The sequence below is a fragment of the Conger conger genome, chromosome 4 (genome assembly GCF_963514075.1).
Source record: "Conger conger chromosome 4, fConCon1.1, whole genome shotgun sequence".
Lineage (NCBI taxonomy): Eukaryota > Metazoa > Chordata > Actinopteri > Anguilliformes > Congridae > Conger > Conger conger.
The window spans coordinates 53,487,716-53,515,267 of NC_083763.1; the positions used below are offsets into that span (position 1 = coordinate 53,487,716).

At 41.8% G+C, this 27,552-nt stretch overlaps 1 protein-coding gene across 1 annotated transcript in view; it reads right to left on the reverse strand.

The window, feature by feature from the left end:
• Nucleotides 1–1,611: 1,611 nt before the first annotated feature.
• LOC133126282 (piezo-type mechanosensitive ion channel component 2-like) overlaps nt 1,612–27,552 on the reverse strand; it is a 127,154-nt gene continuing 101,213 nt past the window's right edge. Inside the window, exons 25-54 of the mRNA XM_061238321.1 lie at nt 24,472–24,715; nt 24,076–24,172; nt 23,716–23,875; nt 23,197–23,286; nt 22,530–22,648; nt 21,793–21,864; nt 18,963–19,066; nt 18,500–18,598; nt 17,683–17,803; nt 17,122–17,196; nt 16,167–16,333; nt 15,032–15,213; nt 13,796–13,969; nt 12,408–12,537; nt 12,052–12,359; nt 11,209–11,467; nt 10,706–10,888; nt 10,023–10,281; nt 9,388–9,520; nt 8,592–8,739; nt 8,014–8,228; nt 7,644–7,802; nt 6,966–7,113; nt 6,200–6,388; nt 5,586–5,678; nt 4,736–4,905; nt 4,347–4,463; nt 4,179–4,258; nt 3,580–3,763; nt 1,612–3,106 (exon numbers count right to left, since the gene is read on the reverse strand). Of these exons, the coding sequence (XP_061094305.1) occupies nt 2,854–3,106; nt 3,580–3,763; nt 4,179–4,258; nt 4,347–4,463; nt 4,736–4,905; nt 5,586–5,678; nt 6,200–6,388; nt 6,966–7,113; nt 7,644–7,802; nt 8,014–8,228; nt 8,592–8,739; nt 9,388–9,520; nt 10,023–10,281; nt 10,706–10,888; nt 11,209–11,467; nt 12,052–12,359; nt 12,408–12,537; nt 13,796–13,969; nt 15,032–15,213; nt 16,167–16,333; nt 17,122–17,196; nt 17,683–17,803; nt 18,500–18,598; nt 18,963–19,066; nt 21,793–21,864; nt 22,530–22,648; nt 23,197–23,286; nt 23,716–23,875; nt 24,076–24,172; nt 24,472–24,715 (4,732 nt within the window). The 3' untranslated portion in view covers nt 1,612–2,853. The remainder of the gene's footprint in view (nt 3,107–3,579; nt 3,764–4,178; nt 4,259–4,346; nt 4,464–4,735; nt 4,906–5,585; nt 5,679–6,199; nt 6,389–6,965; nt 7,114–7,643; nt 7,803–8,013; nt 8,229–8,591; nt 8,740–9,387; nt 9,521–10,022; nt 10,282–10,705; nt 10,889–11,208; nt 11,468–12,051; nt 12,360–12,407; nt 12,538–13,795; nt 13,970–15,031; nt 15,214–16,166; nt 16,334–17,121; nt 17,197–17,682; nt 17,804–18,499; nt 18,599–18,962; nt 19,067–21,792; nt 21,865–22,529; nt 22,649–23,196; nt 23,287–23,715; nt 23,876–24,075; nt 24,173–24,471; nt 24,716–27,552) is intronic.

A 27,552-nucleotide genomic window follows, 5' to 3' on the forward strand; every position in this document is an offset into this window, starting at 1 on the left:
CAGTGACTACTTTACTTTATTAGGTATTTATTAGACTTATTGGCCTTCTGCTGCTGTTGCCCATCCACTCTTAAGGATTGATGTGTTCAGATTGACGTGTGTGTTCAGAGATGCTCTTCTGCATTCCACGGTTGCCTTCCTGCCAGCTCGAACCAGTCTGACCATTCTCCTCTTTGGGGATTTTTCTTTTATTGAGAGAATTTGTCTGTCATCAGCTGTGGAGGTCTTCCTTGGCCTGCCAGTACCTTTGGGATTAGTAAACTCACCAGTGCTCTTTCTACTTAATTATGTTCCAAACAGCTGATTTTTGGTAAGTTTAAGGTTTGGCCGATGTCTCTAACCATTTTATTTTTGTTTCTCAGTCTCATAATGGCTTCTTTGACTTTCATTGGCACAACATTGGTCCTTATGTTGATAAACAGCAATATGGTGATCAAAAGACTAGAGGAAAGACTAGGTGCTGAGAGCTCTCCCATACCTGCATTAAGGATGCAATTAAACACACCTTAGCAATTACAAACACATGAAGCCATGTGTCCCAAACATTATGGTGCCCTTAAATGGAGGACAATTTATAAACACTGCTGTAATTTCTACATGGTGAAACCAAACTGTATAAAAATACCCTTTAATAAAATCTGAGAATGTGCAATTTGACCACATTGTGTGATTCCAAATCTAAAATTGTGGGAAATCAAGACATAATGGGTCTTTGTCCCAAACATTATGGAGGGTACTGTATATGGTTCGTGACAAGGAAAACCTCCCATTAGAAGTCACACATCTGAAATGAATACTGTATTGTACAAAACGGCTTTCAAGCACACAACACCAAAAAAGCCTTAATTATGTTGTGATTATAAAAGAATATATCTTATAAGCAAACTATCTATTACATGACAAATAACCTCTCATCCACAATGGATGCCCCACAATGGTTTAATATTAGTGCAAAAGCTTAACATAAATACTGTTGAACAGCTTACAGTTGGTTATTTACTCTTGTCCCTGTTGGCTATCCCTTTATTGTAAGACTGGCTGCATTTTGGAACTCGATAATATCAAGCAATGTACTTTATAAACTGTCACAGCCTTGGGGTGGTCAGGTATCAACCCTCCACTTACAGTAGCAGCAATTAATGAGTTAAACAGTTTAGATAATAATACCTTCAATGCTGCTAGGCTGGAATATTGCTTTAAGCTTCCTTCCTGTCCCTGCAATATCAGAAACATTTACTGTGTTCGAGTGGCAGCACTATGTCATATATTAATGTGCATAGCAAACAGTAGATCTAAAGCATAGGTGCTCCTAACTATAATGGTGGCATCAGGTGTTTGTAGATCATAAATAGTTTCATTTATGCATGAATTGTCAGAGTGAAGTGGTTAGGAGTGAAGCAAGAGACAAACAGACACTCACCTCTCATTAAGTTTTGTCACTGCTGAGCTGCAGTGTGCTGGTCAGTGACTTGACCAATGCTGCCAACCCACTAATAAAGAACTTCTGTGGATAGCTCCTGCATTGCATCACATTTCATCCTGACATCTTTGATTCAACAGACTTTGCATATGCGGATGAAAAACAATTGGCTTTCCAACATGTGCTTTATTTTCTGGTCACTGAGCCAAATCCCCACAATATGTCCTCTAAACATACAGCTGCTGTACACAGTCAAATATACTTTTTTCCCCCCAAAAAAACATGTACATAGAATGAAAATGATCAATAGCAATAATTGTTTTTTTTCATGCTATGTTTTCTAATGCATAGTTTGGACTGCTTTTGCTCACATTTTGCTTAAGGTATGACCTTGATAAGCTGTTTGTCTTTTTTCATTCACAATTCAGCACTATGAATGTAGTGTTTTTTGTTTATTTTTTAGTTTTTTTCTCCTTACTTTAGATGAAAAGTAAAAAAAGAGCATTCCAAGATGAGAAAACATAACTGAAAAGCCACAGGACCATCCTCTAGGTATACAGTAGTCCCTCTAGAGATGGCGCTGTACCTGCATTAGCCCCATAACCTGACATAGGACTTCCCTTGGGCTCAGATAGAATGGGAGATCTGCTCCTAGCAATGCACATAAGATAACTGCATACTTCTATGAAACACTTATGGCATATGCCCTAGAGACATACAATGAAGACAGAGCAAAACCCCTTCTTGGTGAGATGATAAGTGTCTTTTCCTGAGAAGAATATGTTATTTTGATTAGTTGACTGTACAAACGAAATAAGGCAAATAAAGATAGTCATATAGTTTATCTTCCATGCCTTAAAGGCCTTCTCTTTTTTTCCGCCGCAGAACTGAAGTATTTCCAGATTCAAGAAAACGTCTTTCTTTTGTTAAAAAAAGTGGCAAGTGTCTTTCAGTCAGTCGCCGCCCTTTTATTGTTCCGCCATTAGGGCATCTTTCCACGATCTCATGGATAAAAAATACCAAAGAAAAATCGGTGTCAGTTCAAGTTTACAGCCTGCCTCCTGGGGCAGCGTATTGCACAACCCGTGGTTCATGTTTACCAAACCAAAAAAGGCCAGAGATCTGAGCAACAGGAGAGCAGCAGGGTCGTTCTGTCTGGAAACACACTGTAAAAAAAGCTCATATCAGTCAGGCTATACAGACCTGAAAAAAACTGAATCCAGATTTAATTTGTTTTTGAAGTTGAGGGGAAAAAAAAAACCCTTCTAAAACAAGAAGTGCAGTTCTCTTGCATTTCAGTCAGTCTGTGCTGTAGGGGGCAGCGGAGGGTCTGCCGCCGAAGAGGCCCGGCCCTTGCCCGGCGGATTGTGCTTTTGTTTTTGCTAATTGTATTGGTTCGTTTCCAGCGTCATTGATCTCCAGGCGTGGTGCCCTCACTGCGTCTTCTCCCTGGTCCACTTGATCATAGTCTCTGGGGAGCGGTACAGGAAGATGAGCTTGGCGTACAGGTCCTCCTCCAGCTCCAGTTCCCCGGTCTCTCGCACCAGGAAGATGTCGGTGCAGAGCTTGAGGATGCGGTCCACGCACGGCAGCTCCTCGAACATGATGGAGTGGGAAATCCCGCTGAAGAACTCGCGCACAAACTTCCCGATCACCAGCACCACGGAGGCATACAGGCCCATGATACTGTGCAAGACGGCGGCAGGAGAGGAGGGAACACATACATGCTCGTTACACGCAAGCCTGAATTCAGTCAACATTTATCCATAACTAAATTCCCACATTAACACAAAGGTGTTTTTATTACGTTAACAGTTTTGCTAGCCCAGCAATCAATCATTATCTCACCGAAGATATAAATGAGCACTTGCAGTTATTTGTGAGTCAAATACTGTAAAAAATACTGACTGTACTGTCCCTATTGTACAGCTTTCAGCTAGGTCAGAGACTGACAGTGTGATGGGTGTCCATTTAAAAGTTATTAAAGAAGTCACTTCAGAGATACGTCACCTGGTCCCCCAGGAATAAATTGGCTACTATCAACAAATTGAGAAGTAAATCAAATGCAATAGTCTAAGTGCACCACATACTGTTTGGATTTCCCGAACGCTTTATTCTAACCTCTAACACTGCTTTACAAGGACATAATCTCCACTTACCCATATCCTGCCAGAAAGCCAAGGCTAGGTGGGCTGACTTTATCACTGAACACAAACAGCTCCAGGCCATTCTTCTGCTTATTCTCCGTCTTGTTGGGCTGGTTCACGATCCACCATTCCTGGATCTCCCCCGTGGTGTTGGGGTTTCTCCCCAGGGCCAGGGTGATGTTCTTGAACTTTCCATCTGAAAAAGAGCACACCAATCACACTCTGAGAATTTCATACCATTTCATTACGTGCATGATGATTTGGCAACTCCGTGTTCAAAACACATTTTTTGCGAATGCGTAAGGAGTATATATATATATATATTTAGTTTACGGAGTAAACATTTCAAAGATTATCATCAATAATCTCATTCATAAATCTGCTTTTACAAAGAACTTCCAATCAGTGCCTCTGTCTTTGGTAATCCCTAACTAATGGAAACCATCAATAAATACATTGTTAGTATATGTAATTTAATTCATATTATGGAAGCATTTATGAATGTATCTACATTACATTACATGGCATTACTGATTACTGATGGCATGGGCAGGCAGAACAGCAACAGTTCTTGTTCCACACAAACCAAACATTTCAATCTTATCGTTTACCTTCATAAAGCTGCTCGATGGGTTTGGCCACGGAGTCACTGGGTGCTCGGATGTAACAGGGGAAGGCATTCGCTATTACCCTGTGAAAGAGAAGTGGGGCCACTTCAGACAGGCACGTTACCACGTAGGAAAGGGGCAGCCGGAACAGTGTTTAATCAATATACTCACACGGGAATATGCCTTGTCCCATTTAGCAGTTCAATAAGCTCAGCCTTTGTATTGTTTTTCAAAAAGGTTACGTGCTTTTCTGTTGCAGATTCAGCCTTGGCTCCTAAACTAAGGTTCCTGTCGATGGAGAGAAAAAAGTTTAAACTTCGAGAAAACAAAACACCAAAATGGTGAAACAGATTTTTCTTTGTGATCAGAATCAGGCCACTTGCAGTCCACAGTCCAGCTTAATCGCATCGTATAGCCCAGGAGCCAGTCAACACGAGCGTTGTTGCAGTGTGTATCTGCATTCTTGGCTATAGAATTTGCATTTGTTTTTAGAAATTGGGTTAGTAAACAATGAATCAGGTTACTACATTTTAAATGATTATAGGATGGTTTGGCTGTACCTCTGAATGGACCAAGTCACGGTGACAGGGAACTGTTCCTCAGATTTCAGCACCTTCATCAGGTTCTTCCTGCTGGGTGGACTGATTGTCCATAGGGAATTAGAGCTTCCGTCCAGTTCAGCTATAGTCACATCTTGAAATGTGTAGGCTTCCAGAAACTGCAATGCACCCTGGAGACAGGAAATAAAGACCCTTTAATTACTTACAGTGGGCTCCAGAATTATTGGCACCCCTAACTGCCAATGCACTTGAAATACTTGAAAAAATAATTATTGAGATAAACAAAAAAAAATGCAGAAGTAAATGGTTGGCATTTATATACCGCCTTTATCCAAAGCACTGTACAATTGATGCTTTTCATTCACCCATTCACACACCAACAGCAATTGACTGCCATGCAAGACATCAACCAGCGCATCAGGAGCATTAGGGGGTCACACACCACCGGTGGGATCGAACCGGCAACCTTCCGACTGCCAGACGACTGGTCTTAGTGCCTGAGCCAGTGTCACCCCATTATATGTGAAAAATACTATATCACTGTTTCAATGGAACCAACCAAAATCAAACATTAATTTAATAAAAACATCAATTTCACAAAAATCTAGGTTTCATAATTATTGGCACCCCTTTTTTAGTACTTAGTGCATCCACCTCTGGCGGGCATAACAGTATATTTTTCAGTGTATGCACAGTATCTTATTGTGCATTGCCAGTCAGCGGTGCCGATAATTCAGTAGTAATTCTATACAAACTAAATAAGCCATATTCCAAAGCAATGATACCCATTGTTTGCTGCTCCACGTTGGAGTCTTTAGAGTTCTGGGCGCAGTAATGCCAATGAACCTACCGGAGTGATATTAGGTGAATTCCTAAAATTAGTGAAGTTTAATTCAGCCACCTCCTTGAGCTGATTCTGCTGCGCACTCATGGTGAAGATAGGCTGCAGAAACACAATCAGGAAGTGAGCAAGGCACTTAAACTGTTCTGAAGCAAGTCATACTGTCGCTGAGTCTGCCAAGATTTTACTGTTAGTAATGGTAAAGACGTATGTATACAATCATAATTCATAATATCAAAAATACAAACTTTTTCAAAATACACACGATACATTGGGCCAGTTTCTCTGACACAGGTTAAGCTTAGTCCTGGACTATATTGAGTTTTGTATGGAGAATCTCCATTAACCCCTTCAGTCCCAAGCCCAATATGAAGTGGCTCCACCTGAACGGTTTGGCTTTGGTTGAGAAAATTAAGAATGTTGAAAGACTTTAGCAGGGTTTTAATAGGGGCTCAAAATAATGGTATAGCAGTCATTTTGATTGGTTGAAAAGGTATAATGGGATTTCACGGTACACACGCTTGAGTGACATACGGCACTCTTGGGACTGAAATTGTTCGAAACAGAAATCAAGGAAATTTGCACCTCTGCCGTTCTGTCAGACAACGAGAGGGAAGACAAACCTGGAAGCCCTCCAGAGTGATGGTGACAGAGACGTCCACGGGTTTGTTCACCACCCCGGCCACGGACTTTACCAGGGACATGAAGAGCAGGGGGAACCAGACGATGCAGATGAGCAGCATCACGATCATGCCCCCCATCCCGTACTTCACCACCTTCTTCTTCTTCTGCCCGCGAGGCTGGGGGTACCTCTGGAGAAAGGCCACATGACACGCTGCTCACCCATGCTCACATCAGCTTCTGCCATGCCATTATTTGTATTCATTAAATAAAAATAAGTTGTGCCACTGACTTGCCTCCTGGCATATTGCCACATCTGAATTTCTTTTGATATTTTTTATGATACACTGGAAAGCGCTGGAGTTAATTCCTGACTATTAAATTAACCGTATTGTTCACTTTGTATTCTTGTTCACACCCTTCAACCAGTGCTCACCAACCCTGTTCCTGCAGATCTACCATCCTGTAGGTTGTTACTCCAACAAAGCACACCTCACTCAACAACTAGCGATCTCACTGCGCTGCTAATGAGTAGAATCAGGTGTGCCAAATTAGGGTTGAAATGAAGACCTACAGGATGGTTATTTCCCCAGAAACAGGGTTGGGGAACACTGCTCTAAACCCAGAAGGCCTCGAAAACAATTAAATAACCTCTCTCCATTGGTCAGACCACAAAGCAGGGTTCTTTCGGGGAGCGGATTGGTTTAAGGACGCGAGAGGCAGTCCAGCCAGCGCGGAGATCAGCCATCTCACTCTTTCACTCCTTACCTTCTCCGACTCCCTCCAGCACTTGAGAACGAAGATGTGGGCGTAGATGTCCTCCACACAGATCCAGCTGGAGAGGCTGAGGGTGGTGTCAGTCCAGACCCAGTCCATCACGGCACGCAGCTCCGTTAGGAAGGGCACCAGGCGGAACCTGGGGCACACACAACATTTACTGGAGGGATGAATCGCAGCTAGTTCCTTCTGAACGAATGGAACAACACAAAAGCAGTGAAGCAGCAGTAAAGCATATACTGTTTCACTTATTACATTGCATATGTCAGTCTTAACCCTAGCATTTATCGGTAAACATACTGGGCTCTGGGGGTTTTAAATATTCTGAGACCGCATGAAAAATGCAAGAGGACCCAAATCACAGTAACAGTCACACACCCTCTCATACACTGCAAAAAAAAGCAACCAAGCATCAAGGGAAATGTCCCATATTATAGTGACCAAAACTGTGAAGGACCAAAAGACAAATGTAAGTATACATTGCCATAGAGTTATAAAAAACCAGGGACCCTGGCTAAGGGCCCTGTGTCCTGTGAAATTGCAGGGTTTGCTCCCCTTAGCACTGTTTCTCATTCCTATTATGTTCATGTGACCAAAATAAAAGTCATGGGAGACATTGAAAATGGTACAGTTTTTGGGCCAGCATGTTCATAAGTCTTATGCACTCACCCTTGGAAGAGGAAGAGGTTGACATAATTGTAGCTCTTGGTGAGAAAGTTGCCCAGCACGCGGGTGGGGTAACCGCAGCGGATTTGATAGGCTGACAGTCCAAAGTATATGCACTTCACAAAGTACCAGAGCTGTGCCACAGTGTTCTGACTGAAGCGTCTGGGGTCGGAAACAGATTTTTAAACATGCTTTAAACACGTCTTTAAATAAAATGACAAACAACACTTTTCAACAGTGTGTGTGTGTGTGTGTGTGTGTGTGTGTGTGTGAGTATGCTGGAGTGGTTTCATGTTTCCCATCAGTAGATGTTTAACAGAGTTTAAAATAAAGTAAAGAAAATGGTTCTGTATAAAATTAGAAGACAAAATACCTCTCTGTGACCCCAGGTAGAATGAAAAACATCCAGAAATGTATTCCAAACACCAGGATGACCTGGAAGATGACCTTTCCCATGACAGTTTTCCTTAAGTACAAGGCCCGGTCCACTACCATAGTGCCAAACTGGATCAGAACCATGACCAGGAAGGCCTCAGGCACCTGGTCCTCTGACAGGGAGGAAGTGATGTCAGCAGCGGCTGAATGTTTCTGGGGGTAAAAAAAAAGCGCAAAATGAAGCTGCTCATTATAATTTGGGATTTTTTGTAAAATGCTTTATTTATTACCGGAATTGACATAATTAAAACTGGAATATTGTATTTCATGATTCATCCATTCATTCATTCACCCATTTCTTCCACCCAGCTGTACCAGAAACCAAATATTACATTTTACAGACTTGGTTTAGCTGGTATCAAGTATGAGTTACTAAAGTAAATGCTATATTAATAATAAAAACGATCTTTTCCAGATCATATTTACGAATACCATTATTTTATTTTAATTTCATTCATTAACTTCTGACAAATAGTTTAAGCATTTTGGAAAAAAATTGAGGAAATGTCAAAGTACCCCAAAGGCCCAAAAGCCAAACACGATGATAATGAAGTCCACGGTGTCTGCCAGGAACATGAGCACATAGACGTCTGTCACAGCGCTGTATTCTGGGTGAATCAGGTTGTAGAAGAACTGACGGATGGGGAGATATATCTCAAGGGTTCTTGCACAAAGAAGTAAAAATAGTCATTAAATAAATCATCGTATTTCTGCACATGATAAGACAAAACAAAGAAAATAAGCTATTACTTGGTGATAAAAATCATTTGCATTCTACTGTACTGTATGGTGTAGATAGTTGTAAAGTCAAATGTTTAAATACATGGTGTGAAGTTAAGTATAGTATACTTATACTGTACAGTGAGGTCTGTAAGTATTTGGACAGTGACATAAATGTGAAGAGCTATAATCCCTGTTCACTCCACACAGTATGAATGTCCTCAAACTAAAGCTGACAGTACAACACTTTAATTTACACCCATTCACACTGTACATCCATACATTACATTACATAATTGGCATTTGGCAGATGCTCTTATCCAGAGCGACGTACAGTTGATTAGACTAAGCAGGAGACAATCCTCCCCAGGAGCAATGCATGGTTAAGGGCCTTGCTCAAGGGCCCAACAGCTGTGCGGATCTTATTGTGGCTACACCGGGATTAGAACCACCGACCTTGCGTGTCCCAGTCATTTACCTTAACCACTACGCTACAGGCTGCCCCATTAAACTCCATTAAAAAAAAAATCACAATTACTGCTGGCTGAATACAATTTCTCTCACTGTAGGCTAGTTACGCTGGTACACTTACTTTTTCACAGTGAAGGCTTTGGCTTTGATAAGCTGCTCTCTCAGCTTTTCCAGGAGCAGCTCCTTGCGGCTCTTCTGATGGACACTCAGCACACTTCCCGTTCTCCTGTTGCTGTTCCGTGTGCTTGTACTGCCTGTAGGAATCACAGAAATTCCCATTACCAAAATCAATATCCACCACGCATGGCAACAGCATTAACAAGTCATTTTTAAATAGAGATTTTCAAGATGTGAAAATGTTAACATTGCAGCAGCCCACTAGATGGTCAAACCAAATTATAAACAGACTAAATTGGAAATGCTACTGTATAACTCAATAAATATGGTCTCCAACTGGCCAATACAAAATTCTTCTGTGTGCTGTCGCTTTCGGCAAAGAAAAAAAAGAACTCTTCAAATGTTTACCTTTGCTTGCTTAGTTATGTATAATACAACTATTTGAACGATGACAATTTTGGTTGCACACAGTCTTTTAAAAAAGCCAGTCACATTACATTATGCTACAGATTGGTAGTTTTTCTGGAATGTTCTGTAACAGCTTTCTCAATCCATCAACATGTAGCGACAATGCTTCCTCCCATATCCCCCCCCCCCCGTGTTTAAATACCTCCCCCCCCCGCCACCCCACACTCCTACCTCTCTTAGAGCGTGTGGACTGGGAGGACTGGTAGGACATCTGGGAGCCCGTGGTGGAGTTCTTCCGTCGCGTGGGCTTCCGCTGCTCCGGGAAGCGCACGTGCACCGACTCCACCGAGGTCTCCAGGTTGACGGACTTCAGCGAGCTGTCAGACCCCCTCCTCTCCCCCATCACCGGCACCTCCTCCTCTGACTGGACGCGGTACAGGGCTGCCTTCACTGTAGCCCTGCGGTCATCCTTATTCCACAGGCCGTGGCACTACATTAGTGGTGGAGATGCCAAAAAGTTGAAATTAAAAGGCCCGTCTGATTGCACCATTCAGAATTTTTTTCCCCTTTGAACATTTCCCCCACCACCATCAAAATCATAGCTTAAATTAGACAATGCCGAATTTGGTTCATGAATTCAAGCAATCAATGTTTCCATGTAGACCACAGGCGTCAACTCCAGTCCTGGAGGGCCGCAGTGTCTGCTGGTTTTCGGTCTGTTCCCGGCACCTGTGGTTCATTTAAGTCTTTGATTGGCTAAAGAATCCACACACCTTGTTCTCAAAGCCTTAATTGACAGCTGGTTGAAAGGGAACCACGAAAACCCACAGACACTGCGGCTCCCTGGGAATTCAGTTTGACACCCCTGATGTAGACAATTGGGAAATTCAGGATAAATGCATGTGACGAAGTACCTTTAAGATGGACCTGTGGAAGAAGAGAGCTAGGAGCTGAACCAGGTCATAGTGCACATAGCCTTCCTTCTTCTCAACTCCAATGATATTAGGAGGGTGGAAAGGCTTTGACTTGTCAACCTCTATATTTTGGTTGAAGGGGAAGAAACCAAACTGGAAGAAGTATTTTATCACAATGGTGACCTGGAAAAAACCCCAAATATAATATAATAAGGACTTGAGTATTCCATAGGTTCCAATACACCAGTCAAGCTCAGTAAAAAGGTTGAAAAGTATTTACATTACATGTTATTTAGCTGACACTTTTATCCAAAGCGACTTAAGATAAGAATTATAATGACTACACCAGGGTGGTTGAATCGCTAACCTTGCGGGTCCCAGTCATGTACCTTAGCCACTAGGCTACACAACGCTCCCCATGTAGCCTGTTGAAGCCAAAACTATCACGTATTTCACCCAGGCCTGATGCCAAGGCTGAGACTCATCAAGCGCACAGACTGTACCTCCGTGTAGACGATGGCGGTCATCCAGAAGCGTTTGCTGGGCCGCGGGACCGACAGCATGGCCCACAGGAAGATGAGGATGGGCAGAACCAGAGTGGCCACCGAGGCGGAGATCATGTGGTTGAGGATGATGACCAGGTAGCACACCATCTCCGAATGAGCCACCAGCATGTTGTAGAGAGCGTAGCCCAGCTGCAGCAGCTGGGGCTGGTTCTGGTAAAACCCCTCAGAGGCCTCCAGCTGCTCATCGTAGAACATCCTGTATAACCAAGGAGGGATGAACAGACGCAAATCTAAACCGCTCCAATGGGCTGCAGTCAGGTGTGTGCGGCGCCTATAGTGTTCCATTAATGCTCAATTATGAACAGTTTTTCAGATGGTCCTCAATTTGACCCATATTGAACCAAGACTAAAAATACACTGTCATGATAAATGACCAATGTGGTAATTTTGTGTGGTGTAGAAAGAAATCCTTGTGTGACTAATGGCTAAAAAGTAGCATGTTAAGAAAAACCCAAGCTGTAGCCTCATACATTGAAAAATGTAGCCAATTTTAAAAATGTCAACTAGCTTGACAAGTGTACCAAAGGAATTTCAAAACTTCCAGGAAGGACATTAATCTTACATTCCTGGAAAACGCAGCCTCAAATTTACACAATAAATCCAGACAAGAAGGTATACTTTCTACACCACGCTTAATCTATTGTGTAGCTTGGTCCTTACATAAAAATCACACCATTGAAGGCCATATTTTGGGATTTTACTGGATTAACATGTGTTTTAAGAGAATATTATTAAAGAGCTATTATTAGAAATAGTAAAATGTGGTAAAGAAGGCCTTACTTGTTGAGTAGCAGCTCGCTGGCAGTCAGCTCATTGGTTACGGAGGGCAGTAGCGAGTCGTCCAGGTAGTCCGACCTGCAGGCGTCCGGGGTCATGTCCATCAGACGCTTGTTATCGTCCTTGTCCGAGCCGCCAGAGGCCCTGTCGAAGCTGACGGCTTTGCTGTAGGAGGGGGGCACGTCTGCGTCCGTGGGGAAGGTGGTGGGGGCATCTGTGTCTGACGAGTACAGATGGACCTCGCACTCTGCAGGGAACAGGTAGTCCTGCCCGGCCACCTCTGTCTCCGAAACGCAGCTCCGGTCTTCCCCCTGGGACCTCCTGTCCACGACGCGTGGTGAAGCCTCCCCCCCCACCACGTCTAAATATCGGCCCTCCTGCCGCTCCGCCAGGCCCCTGGGGGACTCCTGGTCCTGCTCGTCCTCCACCTCGTCGATGGTGTCGTCGGTGCCCTGCCGGGAGCACAGCATGGTGCACTGCGTGGGCTCGCTGCGTGGGAGAGGGAGAACAAGAAAGTGCAGGTCAGAACTGAAAATCCCCCACCAGGGAAATTTAGCTGCTGCAAATCCGTCTAGGGCCAGAGATGGAAACCAGGGGATTTTCGGTTGAAGGGTAATGTTTGTCCAGTCGATCACATACATGAATCAAACATTTAAGGGAATATACTGGGGATATGTGGAAGGACATTTTATTTAGCTCTAATGCCAGGCTTCAAACAGTTTTCAGCAAATTTAATAGGCACTCTTGAGACATTTTTCACAGAGAAAATAGCAGTTTCAAATGCAGGCACAAGAGGGCAGAGTTGTGCAGAATTGGCCCCAGCAATGCTATAGTGCTGAAAAATAAGTTGTACATCAGTAATGTCAAACTGATTATGGAATTGTACATTTATTTACTGGTTAAATAATGAACATTTACTTAATCATTTACTAACTAAAATGATAAATTGTACACTTATTTAATAATGAGATATTGCTGAAAATGAATTGCTGCTAAACAAGCACCTGTAAATCACCCTTTACAACCTTTTAAGTGTCCCTGAGCACCACACCTAACTCATAATTGCTCCTGATGAGCTGGTCGGTGCTTTTCATGGCAGCCTAGCCCCGATTGGTGTGTAAATGGGTGAGTGTAAAGCGCTTTGGATAAAAGCGCTATATAAATGCAGTCCATTTGCCATTTTTTGTACACCCCTTACATATGCACTAGGGTTAGACTCTGTTATCTGTTTGCTTCTCTTCAGAATACCCCCAATGAGGACAGCATAGGTGCTGAGAGAGGAGTAATTTAGGAACAAGAGCTGTCTGTCAGCACTGCCGTATGAAGCACACAGAGTCAGACAGGTAACCCACCCTGTCTGACTATCTCCGCCACCTCAATATCCTTTGCATCTCGCCTCACTGTGAGAAAACTAAGCTCTTGTGCTCCCGGCAAACAAACGTCGTCCTTTCAGCGGTATAGCAGAAGAAAGCACTGAATCCAAATAGTCAAACTCCTCTGAGATAATGTGGTTATGGGTACCTGGGATTCCACCTTAAAATTACTCAATGGGCTTAATGACATGTAAGGTGTGAGATGGCCACCTAGAATTCTTAGTCCTCTCCAAACTATGTCTCTTGTTTCAACAGAGAGGTCCACCCTATGAGAGTAGTCCCCACCAACAAGCATAGCAAACACAAGCTAGGTTGAATGAACCTCCTCCATTACGGAGCTGACAGATGACATGGTCGCGGGTGGACATGGGCACCTGGACACGATGCTGCCCCCGCTGTCCGCGGAGGAGGTGGACGCGTCCACGCTGGACATTTTGCGCAGCTTGGGCCTGGCGCGCTCGCTTGTTTTGGGGATGCGCTCGGACATTCCGTCCAGGTCGTCCAGCGTGGACTGGTGGGAGTACAGCATGGTGGCCTCGGTGTAGGCGCTGCCAGCACACACACCATGAGATGAGATGAGTGGGATTAATGAGAGCCACAGTGAGACACCAACAATGTGACAAACAGCCCATACAGAAGAACCGTACATTTCATATAACACTCGCTTTGGTGTCTATGTGGTTATACGTTGATTAACCAATACGTACTCAGATTACTTATACTTAGATTAACCAATACATACATACATCCAATACGTATTCACTGATTTACATGTACAGATATCTGAATACCTAGACATTATAGTGAATCAAATACTACATTATACTATACTAGGTATTTTTTTCTTATATGGGTTGTGCCCATTTCAGACAACAAACACAATACCACAGTGGTACACAGTGAAGTAAACACGACTGACATTTGTAACTTATGTTCACATCAGCATGAAATGAGGAGCAGTGGCAGAGCAGAGAACATTTCTGTTCTCGGAAACAGGGAGCTGCTGTGTGAACCTGGCACACTCCTTCCAAACCATTTACAAATTCTTAATCAAGTCTAGCATTCCTCTTTGTTTTATGAGAGCCGCTAACACTGACAACCTGGTGAAATGAAGAGAGGGTAAAATTAGCAAAGCTAAAGTGTCCATTGAGATGGTGCCATGATTAAACAAGTGGAGTAGCAGGAACACAGGAAAGTATGCTGGAAATGGCAACTGTGAAATTGGGTGTCACAAATTTATAGTGCTCTTTTAGCTGGACTGGGTAATTATTTTTCAAACCTGAAACCACCATGTACGCTATGGTGGTCTTTGTTCCTGCTGAGTTCATCGTTAATACATACGCTGTGATGTTATAAATCTGTGTTTATGCAAATATTCTAGGATGTATACATATTCTATAAATTAATGGCTTTCATGTAGTCAGACTAAGCCTAACCTAAACAATCAAGATCACACTGATTATAAACTGCATTTGTGAGCCTATACAAGCTTGCTGAACAAAATCAGATTATTTCAGCAAAGTCCACTTAGTTGAACCATCAAACACATTGATCAATAGGACTGTGAACAGAGTTGCATTAAATTATTTTGCCCACTCCTGACAAAATACCTGGAGAAACTATCACGAGACTCCTGGCTTTCCATTTTAAGCCTGTCCTTTCTGAGCTCGGCCTTATGAGATCCGGACATAGAGAATTCATCGATGCCATCCAGTCCAGACTCCCTGGAGAGATTCAGACGCATCTGCTTCTGATAATAAACGTGTATGCTCTCCCGCGATGGAACATTCCCCTGTTTAAAAAAGAGTCAGTTAAAACATCAGTTACTTTGTTGCTCCCTGTTGAACAAAAACAGCTCAAGCTAGGTTTTTAAACTGCTGGTAGCTGGTTGACCAGTTCAGACCAGCTCCCAGCTCAATATGGTTTAGCTGGTTGACCAGTGTGGCGGCACGGATGGTGCAGTGGGTAGCACTGCCGCCTCACAGCAAGGAGGTCCTGGGTTCGAATCCCCGTCGGCCGGGGCCTCTCTGTGCGGAGTTTGCATGTTCTCCCCGTGTCTGCGTGGGTTTCCTCCAGGAACTCCGGTTTCCTCCCACAGTCCAAAGACATGCAGGTTAGGCGGATTGGAGAGTCTAAATTGCCCATAGGTATGAGTGTGTGAGTGAATGGTGTGTGTGCCCTGTGATGGACTGGCGACCTGTCCAGGGTGTATTCCTGCCTTTCGCCCAATGTATGCTGGGATAGGCTCCAGCCCCCCTGTGACCCTGTTCAGGATAAGCGGGTTAAGATAATGGATGGATGGATGGTTGACCAGTTCACCAGCTCACAGTTCAACGTGGTTTAGTTGGTTGACCAGTTCACCAGCTGACATGGTTTGATCAGCGCAAACTATGTTTAGAAAAAGCTGGTAGCTGGCTGACTGGCTCATTCCCAGCTAGACCAGCTTTATGACCAGCTTGGCCATGCTGGTTGACCAGCTCATACCCAGCTAGATTTTCAAGCTGGCCAAGCCGGCATAGCTGGATTTTACAGTAGGGCTGTAGGGTTGTTTTCTTCTGAATATGACTTATTTCCATCAACTACGTAGGAGCCTGGTCACATGGTAAAGGTAGAGGAACACAATTGTATGTATATAAATAATATAAGAAATAATATATAAAAGACACATAGAAAGCATGCTTAAAATGCAGATGTAGAAAGTATGCATCAAACCACTATAGTGGGGTCCCACTCAGTGTCTGGTACCTTTTTGATCTCACGTGTGAGCATGCATCGCTCAATGCGCAGGACGGTGGAGATGTCGATGTGTTCTCGGCAGATGGAGTTTAGCCAGCCAGTGAAGCTGTCCAACAGGGCCAGGAACAGGACCCAGGTGAACTTCAAAATGTTGAAGACGCGCTTGATGACGTTGTCTGAGGAAAAGCATTGGAGGGTAAGGGTTACATGGTTACATACTCAAGACCAAGGACAGGAATATCAAGGATGGACTTGGCAACATCATCTGTAGTGTACACATGCAATTCACTCAGGGAGTAGCCTAGTCTCTTTAATTGCCACACATTCATTGACTTCATTGAATTCAATTCAGTTATTTAACTTCTTTTTTTAGGCAGAAGACTGTCACAAAGCCACTTTACAGATTAGCAGAAGGTCAAACACCAGGCCTGAACCAACAAATAGCAAGCGCATGAGGAAAAACACTCCCCAATGGGGATAAAAACTCTCAAACAGTGGTGAGAAAAACTCACTAATGGGAAGAAATCTCAAGAAGAACTTAGTTATAGAGGGAGGGCCCATCCTCTCGCTGGCCAGCCAAGTGTAATGAATGGACACGACAGAAAAGTCATAAAAAATCGATTGTAGCAATTCAAATGGGCTAAGGTAAGTTAAGGTAACAAAGTAGAAAGTCTAAATGAGAGGAAATAAAGGGAGCTGTTTGGAGAGGCAGGGTGATGCATCTACAGCTCCAGAGCGTGTCGTGGCGTGGGCAGGAACCAGGAGAGAAACTATTGCTGGAGCGGGCTATGAACTCAGGAGGACTTATCATTGGTGGTGTTATGCCATTAGAAATATGTGACACATTGACTTTCCTAACAAAAAAACACGACTTTTCTAAAACCTCAAATTGAAGTGGGTGTACAGCTGGATGGTTTTGAAAATGAGATACGTCAGAAATGATAAAATGACACGCTTAACTCACCAGGTCCATCAAGTGCCTCTTCCTCTCTGATCTCTTGATCATCATCCACCTCCCCTACTTCTATCGCAACATGAGCTACGGAGGAGGACAGACAGATTTAAGGAGCAACTCAAACAAGTTAAACAGCCATACAACAATGACTTTTCAATGAATACTTTTGATAATAAACATTCACAACAATGAGTATTTCTGCAATAGAATTCATGTGTATGACACAGATTCAGACAGAGATGACCTGAAGCATATTAAGAAAGCTTGACCACAGCGAGGACTGCCACTGCATGCATCTCGATGACTGTAGCGAATCTTTAAGTGGTAATTTGAAGTCGACTGCAAAATGCGCACAAAAACCTAATTCATGAATAAAGCTCAGTGCTGAGCTGGAGAAAATGTACTGTAACCCAAAAAAGCAATGTACCAGGAAAGCAAAACAGACCAGAGCAAACATGCGAGGGGCCAGCCGCCCGGATGAACTGAAGTGTTTCTCTCCACCTGCTGCGGATTTAAAAAAAGTGTTTCGCGAACTTTCATCTGTTTAGAACGAGGGCCCTGGCCTCATACCCTCCTTCCTGTCTTTCCTCGGGGTGTCGGACCCCAGGTGCCTTTTCCAGAACTTTCTCCTCTCCCGGGTCCGCTCCTTCAAGGCAGTTTTGGAGTCTGTGATCCAGGCGTGGTAGACGAACTGGGAGAAGGGAATAGCTTTCAGGCTTGCAGACCGGATGACGTTTAGAATAAAACACACACACTAAAGACAGAAAGCTTGGTCTATGTTGGGCTCTCTACTTTGAATGTTTGATTTTACTGATTTTGTTTTTAAAAGTTTTCTTCATTTTAAGCATTAAAATACACCCCAATTTTTAACAGTGTATTTCAGAGAATTGCCATCTCTCACGTGATCTTGTTGGAATTGTGCCAATTATTGATTCCACCAGATCTATTTCCTCTGATTAAATGACAAATTAGATTCACCTATGCTTAGCACTAATTTAAAAAGTATGTCCAGGAAGTGGAAATATCTCTGAAAAGTAGACAGCCCTTCCTATCACTTAAACGTTCTATCACTAAACGTTCATTTCCTGTGGACCAGCATGGAAACATTTGGATACATGCACACTTTTGTAAATAAAGGCAGGTAGGAATAAAGAGATGGGAAGACTACAGAGTTAACTGAATTTTCATTGCAGGCTTTGAGTAATATCACTACCTGATTTGTGCATTGATATCAGATTCAAGAATTAAACAATGAAATGTAACCATTTTTGACAAGTTTGAAAGTTCTTTACGCAATGAAATGAAAATTCAGTTTCTCAAGTGATGTATGAACTTGGACTGGGGAGCACACAAAACACAATAGGATATATATTCCTGGAAGAAATACCTTTGCTGCCTTGATTATATACTGAAGTACAGTTTTGGGAAGTTTAATGACAGACTTTGGCAAAGCCAACAAAGCAGAAGCAAATTTTCCAATTGCTCTCTATAAACAAGGATAAAGTGGGTGAAAGTTAGTGGAACGAGGCATTTCAGTTAACAGTCATTGACCATACACCATGCAAATGATGTTAGCAATTAGTTCTCTGCAAAAGGTATTGCTAGAAACAGTGAGAATATGTAGTGAAAACAATTTCCAGGAGCTCTGCCTCACGCATAACAAAGGAGGTTAGCATATAAGTGCAGTTTTAGTGGAAATTAAATCAGAAACCACATAAAAAAACATACATATTACAAGAAGACAATAAGCAATGAGCTGTAATTTGAGAAATACCATTGCAGTTAGTGTCCCAGATTTCACATATACGCATGTACCACTAGAATAAAAACGATTCTCCTCCGGAAATTACCTGGAATGCGGATTTTTTAGGGAGCTCGTCATCTTTTTTGTCTTCATCTTCCTCTTCTTCCTCACTGTCCGTCTCAAATAAGTAATAATCTCCACTCCTTACCACTGAGAGGTGAACAGTTGGAGAGTTAGATCATGGCTGTGTTGAACTTGATGAAACGTGATGATTGCATTGTTAAACAGTTAGGAGTTAGTATGCTATGATTTACAATATTATCTCCATATTCTTCATTAAAAAACTAAGAAGGAATGAAGGAATGGAGGTTACATGAGGTTTGAGAGAAACCAAGTTAGTGTAAGGACTGAGTGAAGTTCAGCTGATGCTGTAATTAAGAATTCAGAAGCAGTTGTGAACCACAACTGGTTTGCGAACCATGTAAATCAGTGAATTGCAACTTATGAATGAATAGCAACTTATTTGTCTTCAGTCTTGTAAATGGTTACTCTCTTTAAGCATTAAACAAGGTTCTTTTTTTTTACCAGCTTCACAAATTAATACAGAAAAAAGAAAGGGAGCAATACCGTAAATCCTCAAATTGTGTCCGGGGTCTTTTAATTACTTAGGCTGCACAAAGCACAGGCCTTTATTTGGGGCAGGCTTGTATTCGAGGCAGGCCTTTATTTATTATTAGGCTTCTGTTGTAGAATTTTATTCTTAGAAATAAAGTAAAAGGCTACACTTAGAGTGGGCCAACTCTGTTCAACACTTCCTGTAACCGTTCAGAAATCAATTAGTGTAGGCTAATCAGGAAACACCGTTTGGTAAGTCTAAGTCTTAACAGACTTAGTTTATTGCAAATATTCTCAAACACAATAAATCACAAGTCCAGAATCCATAAAATAACAACTTGCCATACACGCCTTCATGAACAATAACAAATTAGCGTAGATAACAGCAAGTTAAGGATCTTTTTTTCCTAAAGTGCGTTTTATTGTGAGACATGCGTTTCGTTTGGAGCAGCATATCGGTAGGCTATCAAAAGATTTTCGCTTTGGTTTGGGATTGAATTTACTTTTGGACTGTTTGATTCTATTGCTTAATGTTGGGACTGATGGGCACTGAAATCTGGGGGGTATTTCATGGTTCACTGTTAAGTTTTATGTAGTTGAAAGAGTGGAAAGGATTTGTCCGTCTGTTTATTGCGAGCCAAGGAAGCCGCTCTCATTCATTCATTGAACGTGCGCTGTGCTGTAAATACATGGAAACCTTATTGCGTAGCCAAGTAGCCTAAACTGAGTTAATTTTTAATTTTGCCTGATTTACTTTTTATTAAATTCGTAGGCTGGAATGCCTTGCGGCAACAACTGTGTTTAAATGTATACTGCTTCAGCCTTTGGCAAGCTACTTAGAAGCGGGTGGCAAACGACTGGTAGCTTGAGTGCAACGTGTTGGAGACCCATGGTGTAGGACTTTTCATTGGCAACAGTATTAAACTAACCAACAATATAAAATATTAAGAAGAGCTCTTTTATTTAATTGAGTTAAATCGAAACAACGTCTTCTAGCGCTCATGGACTGATAGCCCTACTTGTAGGCAATATTATTAGGCTATTATCCGAGGCCCGGCTTCAAATAGAATCCCGGACACAATTTGAGGATTTACTGTATGTGAATGTCAGTTAGAAAAGCAAATTAAAACACAAATTGCAGTTGTGAGCCTTGTGTTAGTTTCTGAAAATGAAAAGATCAAAGGCATCACCACAGAAGAAAAGACTGGCATTGTTGACACTGTGGTGGCAATAGAATGCCGTCATCAAGCACTTTATCACTTTCTATCTTGGTTAATCCTTCACAGTTCAGAGGCAGACTCAGATCTTCACAGAATCACATTGCATGACTGTTAATTACTGACAGAATAGTCATGGAATTAAACAACCTTATATCCTTGAACAGAAGGGCACCATGGCATGAACGGACAGGACAGAAGCAGAAGTACAGAAGAATAGGAATATATGGAACACCATATATTTCAGGCTGAAAATTATAGGATGAGAACACTACAAATGAACCGATGAGAGTCACCACAATACATCAAAGACAGTTAATGTGAAAATGAAGCTCCAACCAGGACAGTACCAGTGATTAAAAGCAAATAAAAAATGAATACAAAGTTGTACCATTGCCAACTACTAGAAAAACAAAATATTATCAGGTATTATTTTTAGTGACCAGAGCTGGGTGATATCTATAATGTGGAAAAATAAAATAATGCCTTTAAAACTGACTGCATTCAGTAAATTCCTCTTCAGTCACTGACACCACTCACTTCACACAAATATGATCCATTCCCCTCTGCTTCAAGTCTTACATGTTATCTGGTCAACAGCACTATAAATAGTGTATTTTTGTTCCAAATTAAGCAGAAGAGAAGGATTATAACAATCACAATTTAAATGAGACGCAATGAACTCAAGACAACAGTGATTCTTTACTGTGCACTTTTCATGTGGGCTGAACAAATTGGACCTTCCTGATGTACTTATATTGACTTGCAAACATCATAGGACAGCCAAATTTACACAGTCAGGCACTGCATCTTTTCTTACTGGGAATAGCCAGCACATTCTTTTTATGGGTTTGTGTTCATTATTTTTTAATTAACTTTATTTTACGATTTCATTCCATCTGCATACACATAACGGACATAAAAATGTTTTTCTTTGGATTTTTCAGAACCCATAAATAGAGGTAGAAAAGAATAAGACCTGGATGAGATGACCTGGGCGTTATTTGTATTGGTACAGCCCAGAGGAGCACAGTAATGGAATCCACAATGTTCTGGTCAAGGATACAAGGTGTATTAGGGCCAAGAAAGACATGGAGAACCTACTGGAAGCATGGTCAACCCATGGCCGCCACCACAGTTTTTTTTTGCTCTTGGCCTTTTCTTTCTCTCCTTCTCCTAAAATAAAATGTTTGAAACGTTAATTTGAAATACTTTCTCCAAAAACAACTGGCAGTTTAAAATACATAAAGGAACATCATGACAACTGCAACAATAGTGGGCACACTTTCACTTCAGAGCACGTGAAATTCCTCAAAGTCCACCTGTAACTCTCTTTATTATTACAGCAAATGCAACCACTGCTACTACCACTACCACATATATACAGTATGCATATTTATTTCACACATTGCAAGTAAGTATATTGAACATGACAAGCCATTTCATATCAAAATAATGCATTCTCATGTACTACAATGCATTGCTCCATAGAGGAGCATGATCATAAAGATTGATTGATAAAGATTTGTGTGCTTGTCAGTATATATTTCATTGCACAACTATGTGTAACCAACAAATTAAAATTTCTTCGCATAAACATAATACTAAACAAAAATGGTTACAATTGTATAGCTCAGTTAATTGTCTGACAAAATTTTCACCAGAGATTTCATGATTCATACTATATGTAGTCAGACATTTGTACATGTATGTATTTCCATTTATAGTTATATGTCTGTATGTGTAATGAACAAAAACGAATCTTGAAAAGCCTTTTTACAGAACTAATCCGGCTGATATGAGAAGCATATCACTGACAAACATTCATTTCAAAGACATACCATCATCGTCGTCCTCTTCCTTGATCAGATTGTGCCCTTCCCCTGACTCCTGAGCCAAGCTCAGCATCCTCTCCTTACCCCTCTTAAACTTCTGTTGGCGTGTTTTAATGCGGTCCATTCTGACAGAGAGGACAATGGATGCAATGTTTACTGATAATGGCCTTTTGTTCTGTTTTCAAGATGGCTATAAAATGTCAACCTTACAGTCATTACGAACAGGGGATAATATATTGGATCAGTGTATTCTTAGATTCTTACAATACTTCTTATCCCATCTCATAAAAGTATGACAATGACTTAAACAGGAGTAAATGAACAATTCATTCAAAGCATTCATGTATATTGCCACACAATAAAATGTTCAGTGTTAAATCAACTCTCACTGAGAGTTGACTGATATGTTCTCTGATAAGAGGTGAATTAACACTGGTCATTTTGCTGTGTACACACACAATATAACCATAAATTTACCAATATTTTCCACTGCTGTCAAAGCAGTTTGCACATAAAGATAAGAAAAATGGTTCTGAAGCAGTGGTATCAAAGGCATTAATACGTTATCCTATGCATTAATATATGCAACATGTGATAAAGCAGAAGAATCTCTGTGTGGGGGGCCTTAATGTTCAATGTTTTGAAGTGTATACAAATTGCAGGCAAGCCTCACTGTCTCTTGAGCTGGTCCATGGACTTCTTCTCCTCTTCGATCCTGGCCTTGACAGCTTTCACAATTGTGGCTTGGAATAGCTCTGCCCCTCTGTAATACAAAAGCAGCTATTTTTACAGCTAATGCTTCATGGGCTTTTAACAGTAAACCGCTTATATAATTATCTGAAGTCTATGACTCTGGTGACAAGCGGAAATACAATGTAGGGTTTTCTTTCTATCTAAACTGGCTAGCAAACTATATGAAACCAGGGGAATATTCTTTTGCAAAGAATATGACTGTAAAGTCCCTATTTCCAAAATATGTTGTGTGTTCTTTGTATATGTTACGCCATGTCTTTTTACTTTGACAGACAAGCATTTTTAAGGTTTCCGACTGCTTCATACGCTTGAGCAAAGAATTTAAAAAGCACAGACTTCTGAAACTAAACAGACATAGCACTGTGGTGGAACCACAAATCGACAACAGGAGTTCCTGTAGAACATCAGAGTTTGATTGCTTAGAAGGGTAAAGCCGTACCTGGACGCTAAGATTTGAGAGGAGCGTATATCAGCCACAACGTGCAGGAAGTAGTAGCTCATGAAAACGCGCCTCTGCAGCAGTAGGAAGGCGAAACAGATACTGTCCCAGATGATCCCTGCCTCATCGCTTGGCAGATCGCATTGCCTGTTGGAGGCAGCTGCAGGCCAGGAAGTTAAAAACACGATTCAGCGATGAATGTACACAACACACAGCCCTTCAGAAGCAGTATGTTTCTTAGATGATAAAGCTCACATTAGCATTTTCATTCCGTCAATCACCCAGCATTGATAGTATTATAAAGAGCTATAATCATAGGTCAGGTGAAATATGATCAAACAGATGGAGTTGGATACTTACGGCGAGTATAGCCCTTTATAGTGCAGGCAAGGCTGAACAACTGTATCAGCCAACAGTTATCCGGAACGAGGGCATTGATATAGCCACAGGCGACTATCTAAGAGACAAGCAGAGAAACCACGTCCTAATTTATCATCTTCTAATGAAATATGTTCAATAACCATATCACAATTTAATAAGTCAAATAATATCTGTCACAAAAATCTTTAGGTATGCAGAATTGACAAATGTTAATTACATCTAAAATAAATCAATCATTATGCTCTTCTGCATTAGAATAGACCTTTGCAGCTTTGCAGTAAACACTCCTACAATGTCAATACATGTCTTGCATTTGTACATTTGGAGTGTTCAGTCAAAAGTAATTTGCAGGCCATATGGTGCAAAAGTACTTACAGAGAGTATGTTCTTCATGGTGATGACAAACACATTGTAGGCAATGAGGAAGTCCCAGAAGTGCAGGATGCTCTTAATGGGCTTGAGCAGCAGGTCACCTCCAAACAGGAGGAAGTAGAAGCAGGCCACCAGGTATCCCATGCAGAAGATGCTAATGCGAGTTGTTCCCGTGATGAAGATGATGGTGAGGACAAACCAGAAGAGGTAGCTGAACATGATCACCTTCAGCATGTCCAAGTACGACCTGCAGACCAGGAACAGGGTGGAAGTTTAAAACAGTGGCTCTCAACCCTGATCTTCTGTTTTCTGTTTTCTTGGCAACCAGTTCAGATACAAGAAACTGGATGAGGTGAGGTAACTGTGTAAACGGCTGCTTTAATCGATCAATTAAGTGCTCAGTAACAACAAAAAGAAGCAAAAAATGTGGTCTGCCAGGATCAGGGTTAGGAACCATGCTGGCTTCAAGTTTCATTATGCTGTTTTGGAAGAAAGGTACATTTTCACATCTTTAGGAGAAAGAATGGCAGCTGTCCAGGAGCCAGTGTTATTGAGCGGATTGTCCAATTCACGACCACTCAGTGGAAACCAAACACCAGCCACTGTGACCCTGCAATCATGCCCGAAATAAATGAAAACTAAACCCAAAGCTGTCAGCACAGCAGTGCTATCTGTAAGTATCCATGGAAACGTAGCTAAATCTATGACAGGCTTCATTAATATCTGAGGCATTGATGCAGAACTGAAAACTAGAAGAAGCCACTAGGACACAAATTATCAAGGCCTCAAACAAGCCCTTCCTCCAACACCACACCACACATGTCTGTCAAGAGATGCACAACATTACATTACATTACATTATTGGCATTTGGCAGACGCTCTTATCCAGAGCGACGTACAACAAAGTGCATACCCATAACCAGGGATAAGTTCGCTGAAAGACCCTAGAGGTAAGTACAATTTCAACTGCTACCTGTACAACAAAGATAAGGACAAGGGCCTTTTTTTTATTTAAAAAAAAAAAAAAAAAAAAATTTATTTATTTTTTTGAACAAACAAACAAACAAACAGAGCAAAAGTAACCAAAGTTAACTATCCAAACACTGCTTACCTAGCCAACTAAAAATACCGATACACAAAGCAAGTCACAGAGACAACAATTAAGGTTCACAGGGAGGTAGGGAGGGATGGGGAGAGGTGCTGCTTGAAGAGCTTGAAGAGCAGCACAAGAGCAATATTTAATATGCATCTATTATTTAGGGCAATGTGGGGCGGGGGAATGGGCTATACAGTATCTGACTATATTTGGAGGACCAAATTCCCTTGCTATTGACTACATCATAACTGAGGCACCTACAGTACTTCCTGGTAGTAGGTTTGTGAGTAAATGACTCAACAGACAGTGTGGTCACTCAGAATGGAGAACATTCTCACAAATGTTTTCCTGCTATCCTTATTATTACTACTGTTTACTTAACACCATAGGTACAGCGACAGTTGACAGTTACATTGCTTGTTGAAACGGTATATGGTCACAATGTGACCCTGGGTTGCCTGAAATGGATTGCTGTCAAATCTGCTTAAGCTAAGTTATGTCAAAATCATGTCCGTTTCTCCATATTTAAAAGTGATTCATTAAATTACACGGAAGAAAATAGTGTACGAGTCAAAGGATGTGGTTATGGGATGGATTGGAGTGACCATGAACTATGGATTTTTCTCCCTTTCATCTGTAATCAGACACGAGGAAAGACTGAAGGAGTAAGTGCAGAGGACAAACAGGGCCTCTCCAACATTTCCTTTACTTTAGTCAGATAATAAAATAGTTATCCAATTCACACATCAAAACAAAAAGATGTCTACATAATCAATTAGGATGCTGGGCCCAAGATGTACTTTCCCTCATTCCTTCTTGTTTATTATTTTGTTCGTTTCAGGGATGTGGGAACCAAAGATCAAAGCATCCAGTAAAAACAAAGTACTTAAGAGAGCACTTAGCCACAGACATCTAGAAAGGATGGATAACAGGGAAGAAACCCCTATACAACTCAATGGAAAAACAATTGCAGAGGCAATCTGGGGTTCAAGTCATTCTTAAACATCTAGGTTAGTGATGTTTTCTCATTGCTGTCAACAGACAGCAAGATAAGACATCCATACAGTGTGGCCTCTGCAAGATGATAAGACATAGGTATAGTACATATGGTCTCGATGTATCAAACAGCTGGATATACTGTAGATCATGACCCCATTTTTGTTATGATTATTATTTTATGATTTAACCAGATTAACCAGAGAATGCCTGTCCATCACTCACTGAGAAAATAAGGATACAGAACATTCAATTCAACCCTGTTCACACTCAACAATTCAACATTGCATTACATAATGAATCATAGCTGACTGAGTTAATGTAAATTTCATTTAAGATTCTCTTTCATGCTCTCTCATACCACTGGATTGAGGAACCTGAGATGTTTATGATGGGGATCTAGTGCTGTGGCAATGAGTGCCAGTCTCCCTGCTCTAGCTGAATCTGCAGGGGGCATCCGTTTGCCAAGCCATTCTGCAACTGTAGCACAGGTATGCACGCCATGGTCTGCCAATGTTCGTCAGCTACAGTGTCCTGGCCTCCGTTAGTTTGATAATTTGGCTGATAGTGTAGCTGTAACAGCTCATCTTTGCTCCTGCATGCGTGCAAACATGTCACACACTGAATTCCAACATTGGATTAGCTTTTGCTCTGGTAAGTTTTGCTGTTGTTGTTTTCCTTCAGTGCATTGGAAGCAATGCTGTGGTGGTAATGGGCCACTAATCTGCTCCAGGCTCCCACCAAACGACTCATGCTAGCAGCCTTAAACCGTCACTAACAGCAAGTTGGAGCATATGCGCAAAACATGGGACTGACTCCCATTCCAACAAAGTGCCATTTGCTGAAACCACATTACTGGCGTTATCGTGAACACACGCAATTGTTCTGCAGCCTCCAAGCATTAGTGCATGTTGTGAGGTGGCCGGCTATATTCTGTGCAGTGTTTCGTTCTTCAAGACAGGGAGTTTGCAAGACGACTTTCCAGTCGTCGA